At 36.2% G+C, this 13,474-nt stretch overlaps 1 protein-coding gene across 1 annotated transcript in view; it reads right to left on the bottom strand.

The window, feature by feature from the left end:
- Positions 1–1,201: 1,201 nt before the first annotated feature.
- The window catches only part of SLC36A4 (solute carrier family 36 member 4), a 35,165-nt gene continuing 22,892 nt past the window's right edge, over positions 1,202–13,474 (bottom strand). Inside the window, exons 9-10 of the mRNA XM_029957300.1 lie at positions 6,800–6,969; positions 1,202–3,173 (exon numbers count right to left, since the gene is read on the bottom strand). Coding sequence (XP_029813160.1) covers positions 2,866–3,173; positions 6,800–6,969 — 478 coding nt within the window. The 3' untranslated portion in view covers positions 1,202–2,865. The remainder of the gene's footprint in view (positions 3,174–6,799; positions 6,970–13,474) is intronic.

The raw sequence follows: 13,474 nt of genomic DNA on the forward strand, positions 1-13,474 counted from the left end.
GACAGAATTAAAACATAATGTGGCATTTGCTAATACAGTGCACTCTTTTATTTGATAACATCATACCAATTGGTCTTTACGCAGGAAAAGAAAACCCTAGTTCTTCTTTAATTGCAGAGAAATATGACCATGTGGGGAAAAGAGTGTCTGACAGATGATGTCTGAAAGCCACTGTTCCGACGGGTGGGCTCTGGAGCTGGGGAAACCCTTTGGAATGTAGGGGGCTAAGGATGACTGACTTAGAGCAGAGGTCAGCAGAGGTGAGTGAAGCTCTCCTTTCTCTCCCCTACCTCGGGGCGGAAAGGGCTCTCTGGCACCTGACTTGCTTTCAGAAAGGAGGGTTTCTTACTGCGGTGGCACGTGAAACGCTGAAGTCGCCCTAGCCATCATGGAACGGGCCTAAACACCAAATACACAATTTGACCGGTGCAATCACTCTCATTTTCCAGGCCCCCAAATAAAACCAACAGCTGGTCTAATCAGAATATCTTTTCCAAAAATCTTTCGAAACATCGTGACTTGTTAAAATTAAGTTTTCAGAGGAAAAATATGGCACTAATTTTTTTTTTGCAAATAAGATGCTTCATCAAAAATCCTCAAGCAAGAGTGCATGTATCGTTTACATCTAAGTAGTTTCTTGAAAACTATTCTCTCCCTTTTTAGCCCCTCTTTCACTATCTTGACTTTCCTCTCATATTTAAAGTGTTGATCACTTAGTGAACTAAGTACTGGATGTCAATTCAGCACTCGCTACATAAGAAAGCCTGCTGATAATGCACTCAACATTTTGTTCATACTAAAATTCATTTATTGCTCTAATCAACTATTCGAAATTCACTGAATATGATGAATAAGGAAAATAAACAGGTCAAAGTATAAAAATAAAATTTCATGCATAGCCTAGAAATATCTGAAGATACCTGACAAAATAATAGTGCTTTCTAATAAATAATGGTTTTCAAGTCATTTTATACCAAGTTATACATTTCTTTCAAAAAACCTAATTTATTCTTAGAAACACAATTATATAACCGTTTCAATGATGATTACTTTTCCTATAACTTCTTCCACATTCTCTCAGTGTGACTCAAAGCTCAACATAACATTTGATATAAAAGTGTCACAATTATTGGTGATATCGAATGTAAATGTTTAAAAAAAGTTTGATTCTTACGAATTTGTACAAAAATAAAGCTTCTGATACTTTGTTAGGACTGTATTTGACGACTCATTAATGACGTAAGGCAAAAAAACATACTTGAACTAAGTTCACATTCACACATAAAAACACAGAATACATATACTATTGTGATCTTGATGATATCTTGTAGTATTACAGATTACCAGCCTGATTAAAAATGCTTTGAAGTCTGAATTAAAAAAAAAATACATCAAGATTCCTAATGTGTTAAACTTAAAAGTTTCCATTTTCCACGTCAACTGAACTTGTTTCAGTTAATTACTGGGCTTGACGAATATGAAGTAATAGAAGGTATTTCTCTGGAAGAAACCTGGAGTGTCTCAATATTTAGTAGAGAGTCTATTGTTGCCTTGATTTTTCCTCAGCATAAATTTCTTTTTTTCTTTATTCTGCCCATTCAGATCAATATAAGGCTATAAACAGGAAAGCCACTGGGCTGGAATACACAAATCCTGTATTTTGTCAGAGACCCATTTTCTGCCATTAAGAAAAATGGTACCTACAAACCCTTTTAAAAAGAGAAGAAATGAGAAGTTCAAGCCACAGACAGAATGGTTGGGCACCTTCTACTAACCAGCAAGTAAAGCAGACGTGCTTTCTAGTTTTTAAAACAAACAAACAAACACCTTCTTTCTCTTGTTGAAGTTTATGTACCTGTAATGCATGCTTTTTAGAGTTCTCTGATTTTATGCTCAGGTCACATATACTACTGAAAGATCACTGGCTTTCTGAGCTTTAAAATATAATTATGTAGATGCGACACTAAAAGCTAAACTGAATATAATTTGATTTTCTTGGATGTAATGTGAAAAATAAGAAATCCTGGGGTCAAAAGATCAGGTTCTCTTGCTTGACCTCAAAGCTGAGTGTTCTTGACCAAGTTACTTAACGTTTCTGGACATCAGGTTCTCTTGGCTTGCCCTCAAAGCTGAGTGGTCTTGACCAAGTTACTTAATGTTTCTGGACATCAAGGGAATTGTGTTGGATAACACTGAAAGTCTCTTTCCAATTTTACTGAGACACTGAAACAGGATTTCACACAGCACCTCATAATTTTCATTATGCAGATCAACTACCATCAGAAACAGTGCAGAACAATTCTGGTTTAGGGATTTCTGATGCTTTAATACATTAGAGTTTTCTATCCTTGCAGGGATGAACTGTAAATATTTGGCTCTCTAATAAAAACACAATTGAGATATTTTTACACTATACACAAAGTACACTTTGACATTCACCGAGATGGTCTGAAGATTTTTGTTAACTATGTCCTTCTCTGAATCTCTTGTTATTGGAACTTTGTTCTCTCCTCAGCTGGGTGGGGAAGAGGAGCATGAGTGTAAAAGAGAATCTTGGTCAGAGTATTTCTGATTGAATGAAGAATAGTGGAAGTCTTTTATTCTTTGATTCTTCTATATTTTAATTCATAAAATTTTCAAAACTAAAAATTTTTGAAATTCGTACTAATACTCAAAACCAAGAATCTGTCATAGTTTACCACTATTGGTAAAGAATTACAGTTCAATGCCAAAATGTCATTATTGTGCCAAAAGAAAAGAGAGTTTGGTTCTATTTTTAGGTGTATGGCAATGGGTTCTACCAGCTCTTACTTTAATCAGTTCCAGAACTGAGACAAAGGGAGAAGACTCATAGTTCTGCTTCCACTATTTCAACCCAGACGTAAAGCATGTGGAATTCAAATTCAGAGAAGGACTTTGCGGAGCGCCAGCTCTAACTGTGGGAGTAGGATAAATAATTTCTTCCACAGTTACATACGTACCTAAGAAGAAACCAACAACACCAGTGAACGCTATAGAAATATTTTTCAGGATCATCCATATATTGTAGTGCTCCTTAGAAAATGTAAGAATTTCAACGAAAGGTGGAAGGATCAGGGCCAATGTGCTGCTGCTCACAGCTCCAACGAAGGAAATCACAATGTCTAAACGAGGAATCAGAATTGCTCCAGCACCTAGAAAACGAAAATACATATTTTCTTTATTTAAATATTTAATACTTAAGTGAGGACTAAACGTAGATACATAGAACCTTGGATGGCGAGTAACTTGTTCCGTGAGTGTTCCGCAAGACAAGCAAACATTTCTAGTAAATTTTAACTTGATAAATGAGCAGTGTCTTGCAATGAGTATTATGTGACACTGAATGTCACATGATCACAACTGAACTAATGGGTCTTGAAATTCGCTTTAATATACAAGTGCTTTGGATGACAAGCAGGTTTCTGGAACGCATTATGCTTGCAAACCAAGGCTTTACTGTTTTTTCAAAACTTTAAAAATTAATGCAAGTAGGCACTACTAAATTATTGCCTGTTGAAGACTCTGCCAAACACACAAGGAAACCAAAACAGGGAGTGACACTTCTTGAACTGTGACTTTTCAACAGTTTCTTACATAAACAACTTTTATAACTTTTCTACTCTACTTTCCTTTATAACTTTCCTAAATTACTTCAAAATGAAAAATTAAGGAAAAATAATGTACTACTATTACTACCGTCACCAGGATTTTCTTCCAAACTACTGGCTGATTTCTGAAAGTTCTGATCTGGCACTTTCTTGATCCTACTTACTGTCATCTTACCAAAGCTATCGGCAGAAGGTTTGTAAGAACTAAGACTCCTACTCCCGTTTCAAAATGTCCTAAAGTGGTCCACCGAAGGCTTGCTGAGGGTTTGGAGCGGCCACCAGAAAAGACAACAGAATGTGCTGTGATGGCCACGTCAGCCCTGCCACCACGGAGGACTCTACCACCACAGTCCCAGCTTTGAGGACCCCACTGATGTCTGTGCTGCCTCTCCCTAACTTGTCTCCTAAAACTACTTTTTTTTTTTTTTACTTTCCTCATTTCTAGCCTCTGTCTCCTGTCGACCTTTCTGTGGTGTACATAGAATTTAATGTGGGCTCTTTGCAATTAAGTATTCAGGGTGCAGCCTACTAGTTTCTCCACTTCTTAATTTTTAGGTTAGGGGGTATTTTTTCCTTCCCCTATTTTCTTTGTGGCTCTCAATGTTTTCCAGGAGGACATGGGATTAGTTTGGGACTACTAGGGTTCTCAGAAACATCCATTATTTCCAATTTAAATTCTTTTGACAGCTAAAACCCTAAAGATTATTTTGAAATTATAAATCTAGCCTCACACCTAGAAGACTGAAGTGTAGCAGACTTTCTTAAATAAGATAAATGACTTTGAAGAAGTTGAAACTCTAAACTAGTAATGCTTCACAGAGTGGATTCCCTGTGGAATGGATGCTTGTTAGGTTCTCTTCACATTTTTCTCAAGGGTACTAGAAGCACAACTCCCAAACACAGCTAGGACCTTGCAGATTTCAGGGACTACATCCATTTCATGGAGACACACTTCTACCTACTTATAGCAGATGGCAGTGTAAAAGGAAGGCTGGATAAGCACGACTAGAACATAGCCATCTGAAGAGCCTTTCATTTTGGAATTCATTTTTCCTCATTAATGTTTCTCGAATAATCCAGCTGTTACTAGTAAAAATTAAGTGAAAGATGGTTCAAAAAGGATGTGGAAGAACACTACAGGTTTTTAGAATCTATTCATTCAGACATTTATCAAATACTTTGAATTATCAATCAGCTGAAGTCATCCTTTAAATGTTACATAATCGGGGCACCTGGGTGGCACAGTCAGTTAAGTGTCCAAGTCTGGAGCTTGGCTCAGGTCATGACCTCACAGTTGGTGAGTTTAAGCCCCATACTGGGCTCCACACCATTGGCTTCGGATTCTGTCTCTCCTTCTCTCAGCCCCTCCCTGCTTGCTCGTTCCCTCTCGCTCTCTCTCTCTCAAAAAGAATAAACTCAAAACAAATGCTATATAACCAGTAGATATTTGCTAGTAAAAAATGGCTTGACATGTTATTTGATAATGCTATTAGTAGACAAGGAAGAGAAATATGTATACTTCAGGCATATAAATATACATATGTATACATACATAATATATAAAAACTCAAAATTACAGAAACAGCAAGTCAAAGGATAGTCTGGAAGATGGGCAATTTATGCATTACAAATATTTACTATAGGATTACTGTAAATAGGTTGTCCTACGTCTTTTACAGACAGGTATTATGAATAGATCTATTAAAAACCAATTACGCTTATTCAGTATTTGCCAAAACTACATTATAGAGAAAAAGAAGGTATCCTTAAGGCACAAAGTTTCCTCTCATAAAAAAAAAAAAATCCTATTTTAAGCCCATTCTTTGAAACTATAGGGTGAAAAAAATATCAGAAGTATCAAATCCCTTTAATGTTTTTCTCAAGCTCCTTCAAGTGAACTTCAGTAATTTTAAAAGGAGATATACTCTCAGAACTTAGAGTCTTACATCTATGTTAAAAGGGCTTTTACTGAAATCAGTCTTTTTATGTTGTAGTTGTCAAAATATCAATAAAAACAATGCATTAGAAATATTTCAAAATGTCTTAAAATAATTTTTTACTACTGAATATTTTATTAGTCATCGAAGTAAGGGCTTATTGACTTCACTCCTCAATATGATTTTTGATGATTATTATTGATATAATTCACTTAAATGATTACTTTGGAAAATAGGTTTCATCTCCTTTTCTCAGCTTTGCTTCTTCTTTACATCTAGGCATAAGCTCCACCCCAAGTTACTCACTGCAATTTACAGAGTTGCCCCAAACTTCTTTCTCTCTCAATTCTCTCACCTTGAATGGGCCAAGATGGTTATTCGTATCTTCCACAGAAAGCTGACTGATTTCCAATGGGTCGTTCTAGGTCTCGGCCATCCCATTAGTTAGTTCAGTGTTATGGTCATCTTATATATTTGTGGTTACAATAATACTCGTGACAATAGTAAGTACTGGCTACTTTGTTAATATTCTTAAACTCTACAAAAATGCCATCAAGGAAATCTTCATTTCAAAGTTGAGGAATGACAGGCTTGAAGATGCTATGTAACTTGCCTAAAGACACCAGCAGGTGAGTGGCAGACTTGAACCATCTGGTCAGTGAGACCCCAAAACTCACACTGTTTCTACTGTACCTCTATTTTACCACAGTCAAGCTTCTTCTCAACAGGTCTCCATGATTAGTGATTTCTGGTGGAGGCATTTTATATTGTGAAACCTTAATATGAGGTTATATATTCCTTCAAATAATGTATCAAATTAGCCACTGAAATAATTAATGACCAAAACAAAATAAAACCCTTTTCTATAGGTTAGATTCTTAGAGAGTTAAACTGTTAAATACACAAAAGTTAGCAGAAATAAAAAAACATGAGGCAAATGAAAACTGAAGTAAAATGTGTATGAATAATACAAGTAGTCCTTTATGCATCTGATTTAGATATATTTTAATCACCACTGATGTAGTTTTCAAAACAATAATATGAGTTCTTTTAAGTGTGACAGAATCTAGTTTGTGTTTTTCTTATATAGCAGTAGAATAACAGGATTTTAACCCAAAAAGTATCTCATCTAGTGAGTGAAATTTTTAAAATATTTAAAAATATACTTTAAATAGCCTAATTATAAGTAATTCAACCAGAAAAATTATGATATAAATATGTAGTAATACTTACATGTAATACTAACCAAGAGGGACCTTACTGCAAATTCACAGATTTGTTTCCATTTAGCATGAAATTTGGATGTGATCACAGGGATGATGATCTCTGCCGGAACATAGAACTGAATTGAATATGTCACAAAGATGCCAAAGGAATACAGAATTTTCACTGATTGATATAACCTGTTAAAAAATATTTCAAAATTCAGTGATACTTTTCCCCCCCGAGGTATTGAGGTATAACTGAAAAAAGTGTAATATACATAGAGTGTACAATGTGATTTAAGTGTGCACTGTGAAAAGATTCCCATAATCGAGTCATTCAACACATCCATCATCTCACATGTTTGCCTTGTTTTTATCTTTTTGGTGAGAACACTTGGGTTCTACTTTCAGCAAATTTCAGTTAAACTCTATAGTATTTTCAACTATAGTCACCACATTATACATGAGATCCTTAGAACTTTTTCATCTTACAACTAAAAGTTTGTACCCTTTTGTCAAACTCTTTTTTCTATCCACCAGCCCCTAGGAATCTGGCTTTCTTCCTTTTGCCTTTAATGTTAAGATAGGTAAGAAATCCAACACAAATGTACGCCAGTACCTTACTAACTAAATGCTTGTTTATAAAAAAAAAAAAAAGCCAGCTGATCTCTACTAAATTTCTAGATGACATATGGACAGTTCATTTTGACATGCGTAGAGAGCTTGAATGTGGCAAGGCAAAGATTTCAGAATCTTTCCAAATATCATTGGAAAATATTTCATTTTAGGCTAAGCCAATGTCTTAAAATCTTTTTTAATGTTTATTTTTGAGAGAGAGAGAGAGAGAGAGAGAGAGAGAGAGAGAGAGAGAGAGAGAGACGGAGTGCGAGCTGGGGAGGGGCAGACAGAGAGGGAGATACAGAATCCAAAGCAGGGTCCAGGCTCTGAGCCATCAGCACAGAGCCTGACACAGGGCCTGAACTCCCTCCCAAACCACAAGATTGTGACCTGAGCTGAAGTCAGCCACTTATCCAACCAACTGAGCCACCTAGGCACCGCTAAGCCAATGTTTTAAAGGCTAAGCTGAGTTCCATGAAGAGCTAATGCTTTCTCTCAACTTTCTTTTAAAAACTGAGCATACTGTTGGTCATTGATATCTTACTGATCCATATGTAGAAGAAAAACTTCACATTGAACTTTAAGTTATGGTTCTCCTTGCTTAAAAATCTTGGGATGTACATCATTAGTTGCAGAAATGTCATGATTCTTAGGTCCAAAAGGAGGACATCTAAATGGTTACAACTTGCAAAGTTCTCTAGATTACAGAGGAATTCCACCTATATTAAAGTTGCATTATTAGAGAAATTAGTCATTAGGCTGGATTGATGCCTAGTGCTTCAAAACAGCACAGCAATTTTCAGTTTTATAAATATCTGTAGATGTCTACATTTTGACAAGACACTGTCTTGTCAAAATGTAGACAGTGTCTTGTCAAAATCAGTATACATGTCCTGATAGAGAACTACCTTTTGTCTGGTCATGGAACACTTTTTAAATATTGATTGATAATGACAGAGAGAAAACATAGAATCATAGGACTCAGAACATTATAGAATCTACTCTCTTAGGTTACATATAATAAAATTATGTGTTGTGTTTTTTTGAAATTTTGAATATTTTACAACGATTAAAATAAAAAACCTAATTACTCTTGTGTTCTTTAATAAGAACAAACTGGAGAGGAGACCGTGGATGGCAAGTGCTGCAGCATGAGCACACATCGTCTGTAGGCGGACGCGCTACCGAAGGCCCCAGTCTTCCCCTCAGAGCCCTGCTTCCCGCCTGCAAGTCTATGCACAGCGAAGAGTGTGCCCTCCTTAGGAGGGAAAATGCAATCATTTTAAAGGGATATAAAAGATTCCACTTTTGTCAAAGGAAGTCCTCAACATTAATTAGGCTTTAAGCTTACTTTCAATGTCTTAAAGACTTATAGTAAAGATTTTCAACAGTTCTCTAAACTGTGGTCAAGAAAGAAGGAATTCAGTAAGTCTTCTTCTATAATACATGCATCAGAGGAGTAAGAGGAATGAGAAACAGCTGAGTAGAAAGAGCTTTGAAAATACTGCAAACAACATAATTAAAGAAAGAAGGAACTCCTTAGGGCTAGCAACAATAAAATCTTAATACTGAAACGATTTCAGGATTTATTTCTCAGCTTGAGGCTTAAAATTTAAATGTAAATGGTCAAATTATTGCAATGTACAGAATAGTGAAAAGACTCCTGCTTTATTTACTCTGATATGTAACTGTAGACAAATAATACTCTTAGCAGTTTATTAATTAGAACATTCCTTTTGTTCAAATTACCTTTAACTTATAACTTTTAAATATGGTTAATAATATTTAAAAATACATCATTATGCAAATAGGTATAATTACTTTTCTATTGATTTAAAACATGTTATATAGGCTAAGGATCTGGTTATTATTAATGCCAGTCAATAACATTGATTACATGCAAAGAGTATCATTTGGTATTACAGAGAACTAATGGGAAATAAAATGATATGAGTCTTTTAAAGGCTAGTATACTTCTAATTATCAACCACAGAAGAGTACTATAGAAATACGAGTATTTAAGAAAAGCACTGCAGTCTTTGAAATCAATTTTTCCATTTTTACTTCTTTTCTAAGAATCTACTCATTTCTGTGTTTGACATCTATATTTTCAATCACCCTAAAATATTTTTCTCTAATCATCTTTTCTATAGATATTATCAACCTTTGGTCTTAATTTGGTTGTAAGCAGGCATCTATATGTTTTAGATGAAGAGTTTAATAATCTACTCTTAAACTATATCTCCAAAGGACGAAAAACTATCTTAAGTTACAGGAACTTGTTTTGAAGATATAGAAGAATGTAAATAACTTAAAAAATTTTTTTCTAATGTTTTATTTATTTTTGAGAGAAAGGCCGCGTGAGCAGGGGAAGGTCAGAGAAAGAGGGAGACACAGAATCCGAACCAGGCTCCAGGCCCCAAGCTGTCAGCACAGAGTCCGACGCGGGACTCAAACCCACAAACTGTGAGATCACGACTTGAGCCGAAGCCGGACACTCAACTGACTGAGCCACCCAGGCTTTTAAATAACACTTAATGCACATTAAAATTTACTGTAAAACTGACTGCCAGAGTTCTTGAAAGTTATAGATTATGATCTATTCTTCTCTGTATAACCCTAATGCACTTAGCAGGTGACAAATACTTATGAAGTAAATATTAATAATAAAAATTGGGTATGGATAAGTAATTCTTAGAAACTATATCTATTCAATATCACAAATAAAAATACTTCAAAGAATAATTCTTGCTGAAAAACATTTATTATACCAGTAGCAATGAAATTTAATATCTTAGTAAAGAACATAAGTGGGGTTTTTAAATAATTACTTTGCAGTCAATATATGAAATCAGATTGTGGGGCAACTAAATGTTCCAATGATTAGTTTTAAAGACAGCATTTCAAAATTTGCAATGCTTCTACTCTTTTTCCCCCACACTGGCTAATGAATCAATACTTAACCCTAAATTTACAGACATGAATCTTAAAATTTTTGAAAAGCCAACCTGGGAAATAAACTGCTGATTGCTTCTCTTGCTCGCAAGGCTGAATACAAAAGCTATGCCTGGTAACTCACTTTTCTCCTTAGACTCTTGGTGATACTCAGGCTAAGGTTCTGAGCTTAGTTGTGTTAAGAAGTCTGAGGACTAGCTACAATCCTTACCAAGAACCTCACCTCATGCTAAGCTGAAAAGAAAGACAACAAGGGGTTTTACACTTCACAACCAGACTGAATGCTGTAAACCACTCAGCTTTTATAGCATATTCACTAAACTGGAAGCATTACGACGAAGAGATTTTTCATCTGTTCACCACTAGTGCCTCGAACAGGACCTAGTACATAAAAGGCATACAATAAGTATCTGTGAAATGCCCTTCATTTTGAATTTAATATAATTAATAATGATCATTCTGATGAGAAAAATCAGAGGTAGTTTGGGCAGGCCAGGATTCCTAGTTACAGGAAAAAGATAATTAAGTCTGTCACATAATTTTGAGACCCATTAAAACAAAAGTATGATGAGGGGAAAAAAACAAAGAATTTGTGAGGGAGAGGACAGAGGGAATAGCCTAGGATGTATGAATCTAATTTTTCCAGTTTCCTTAAATTTATTTTTCTTACTGCTTTTTTATCATGCCCTTTGGTGAGTCCAATCTTGCCTAAATATTTTCACTGTAGGGAACAAGCCCCTCAGAGCTCAACCCGACTGCCTGGTAGGATCCATCAAGATGCAGCTTGATTACCTGCCATTACTTCTCAGCTTTATTTCCCAGGAGATTTGTGCTCACAGCTCCTGTGCGCTACATACATGGGCTTAGACTTAGGGTGTGTTCTGTTTGGGGAGGAAAATGAAGTGCCAGTTCAATTATCTTAATAAATTAAAATGCCTGCCTTATGCCTTCCCTATTCGTATTTGGTTCTTCTCTTTTTTAAAAAAAATGTTTATTTATTTTTGAAAGAGAGAGAGAGAGAGTGCACAAGAAGGGGAGGGGCAGAGAGAGAGAGAGAGAGAGAGAGAGAGAGAGAGAGAGAGAGAGAATCCTAAGCAGGCTACACGTTGTCAGTGCAGAGCCTGATGAGGCGCTCAATCTCACAAACCATGAGATCATGACCTGAGCTGAAATCAGGAGTCAGATGATTAACCTACTGAGCCACCCAGGTGTCCCAATCATTTTTCTTTATTTTTTTATCTTAAATGTTTCCTATCCAATATATGCTTCCCAAAGAACACCACCTATGGGACAGCAGAAGCACCTTACTGCTTCTTGATATTTGTTTGTATGAAAACCGAACACCCTTGGTATTTGTTAGTGGAAGTGCTATGTGTGCTGAATGAGTAACATGTGAATTTATTCTAGGCCAGGATTTTTCAAACTCTAATCATGATCTATTAACTTGCTATGATATCAACTGAGTGAGTTCTGAATATTTTTCCCCTAATATATAGACTGGAATAGAGAATATCAGGGGACACTGTATGCAGAAAATACGTTTTTATTTAACCTTACACTTATTTCAGTTATTTATATGTGTGTGGGCAGTGTGTACCACAAAAATGCATACACACACAGACACACATACACTTATTTGTATGACGATTTCTCTATAAAACATTTCCCTTTCTTACTATGGGTTACCGTTTGAAAAGTTAAAAAGCCACTAACCAGAACCAAAGAAGAAGGCATGGGGACTGTGCTAGGGAAAAGGTGAAGGGGTATGGAACAGACCTCGGGTTTCCGGCTGGCAAAGAGCAAGCAACGTAACAGAAGTGAACAAAGGAAACCGCAACAAAAAGAAAGATGTTTGTTCCTACGACGTGTGTACCATCACTCACAAGGACACAGGAGGACAGAACCCACATAAACACTATCTGCTGATTTAAGTCCTCTTGGGAACTTGTTCTACCGCCTCTGATGCTCAAATCTCCACACCGTCAACCTTCCTTTACAACAATCACACAGGCTGGAAACCAACATCTGACAGCTTACACTCCATAAATGGCTATTAGAGCAGGTAGAGAGACACGTAATCTAAACACAGTCACCCGGAAGACTTTACAGTGACGTGGCACCCATGCTCCAACATAAATACTGCTCATTTGCCGAACGCCACATTCCGATATTTTCTTCAGGCTAACTTAATCCACACTTTTACTATTTAGGACCTCCTTGATACTAAGGGTCTATAAATTAAAATAGTACACAGCCATTTATTCAAACCCTGGGACCACTGTGTGAAGAACAGAATCTACATAAAGTGATATGAAAAATCCTTTGTATCGATCCAGACAAAAACACCCTTTTATGATCTGTGTTATGTTATCATCATGGCTTTATTTGTATAGTGCTTTTAAGCCCAGTATTCAAAAGGCTATTTGGCTTGCAACTGCACTGTGCCTCTGCTCTTCAGACGATGCATTCCCTCCTGGAGGGTGGCAGTGTGCTAGGGGTTCTCAGAGGATCACCTAAACACAGTGTGTTGCTCTGACATACCAGTTTCAAAGGTTTTTTGAGGGGGAACTATTTTTATAAAAAACAACATCAAGATTATGATTATGTAAAAGGTCTACTTTTTAAAACAGAGCACGAGCTGATGCTATGCTTGAGGCAGGCTCTTCGGGCAAGTCTCTTCTCAAGACTCCCAAGAGAATACTTTTTTCTTTTTCTCTCCACTGCTACTTAGGTTACGTTAATGGAAGTCTTGGAGAAACACTGCTGAAACATCAGTCAACTAGGACTAGTAGTGGTGCCTTGGTTATATAATCAGGTAACACAGGAAACGCTATTAAACCTAGAATCCTATTTAGCAAACATTTACTAATGGCCTCTTAAATGCTGAGCAATGTGCTAGATCACCGAGATACATCATAAGTTAAAAGATGAAGGGTTCCTGACCTCATGATGCTTATATTCTAGCTCAATTACTATCTTTAAAACACATTGTTTGCTTCAAAATCTAAATTCGATACATTGAACATGACTACTCATAACTAGTTTTAAAAGATGTCACCTCAATCAATAAATAGTTAGTAACTTGGAGCCTCTCTAATTCATACTTGCTTTATTCCAGGGCTGCTTTCTA

The sequence above is a fragment of the Suricata suricatta genome, chromosome 11, assembly GCF_006229205.1.
Source record: "Suricata suricatta isolate VVHF042 chromosome 11, meerkat_22Aug2017_6uvM2_HiC, whole genome shotgun sequence".
Classification (NCBI taxonomy): Eukaryota; Metazoa; Chordata; class Mammalia; order Carnivora; family Herpestidae; genus Suricata; species Suricata suricatta.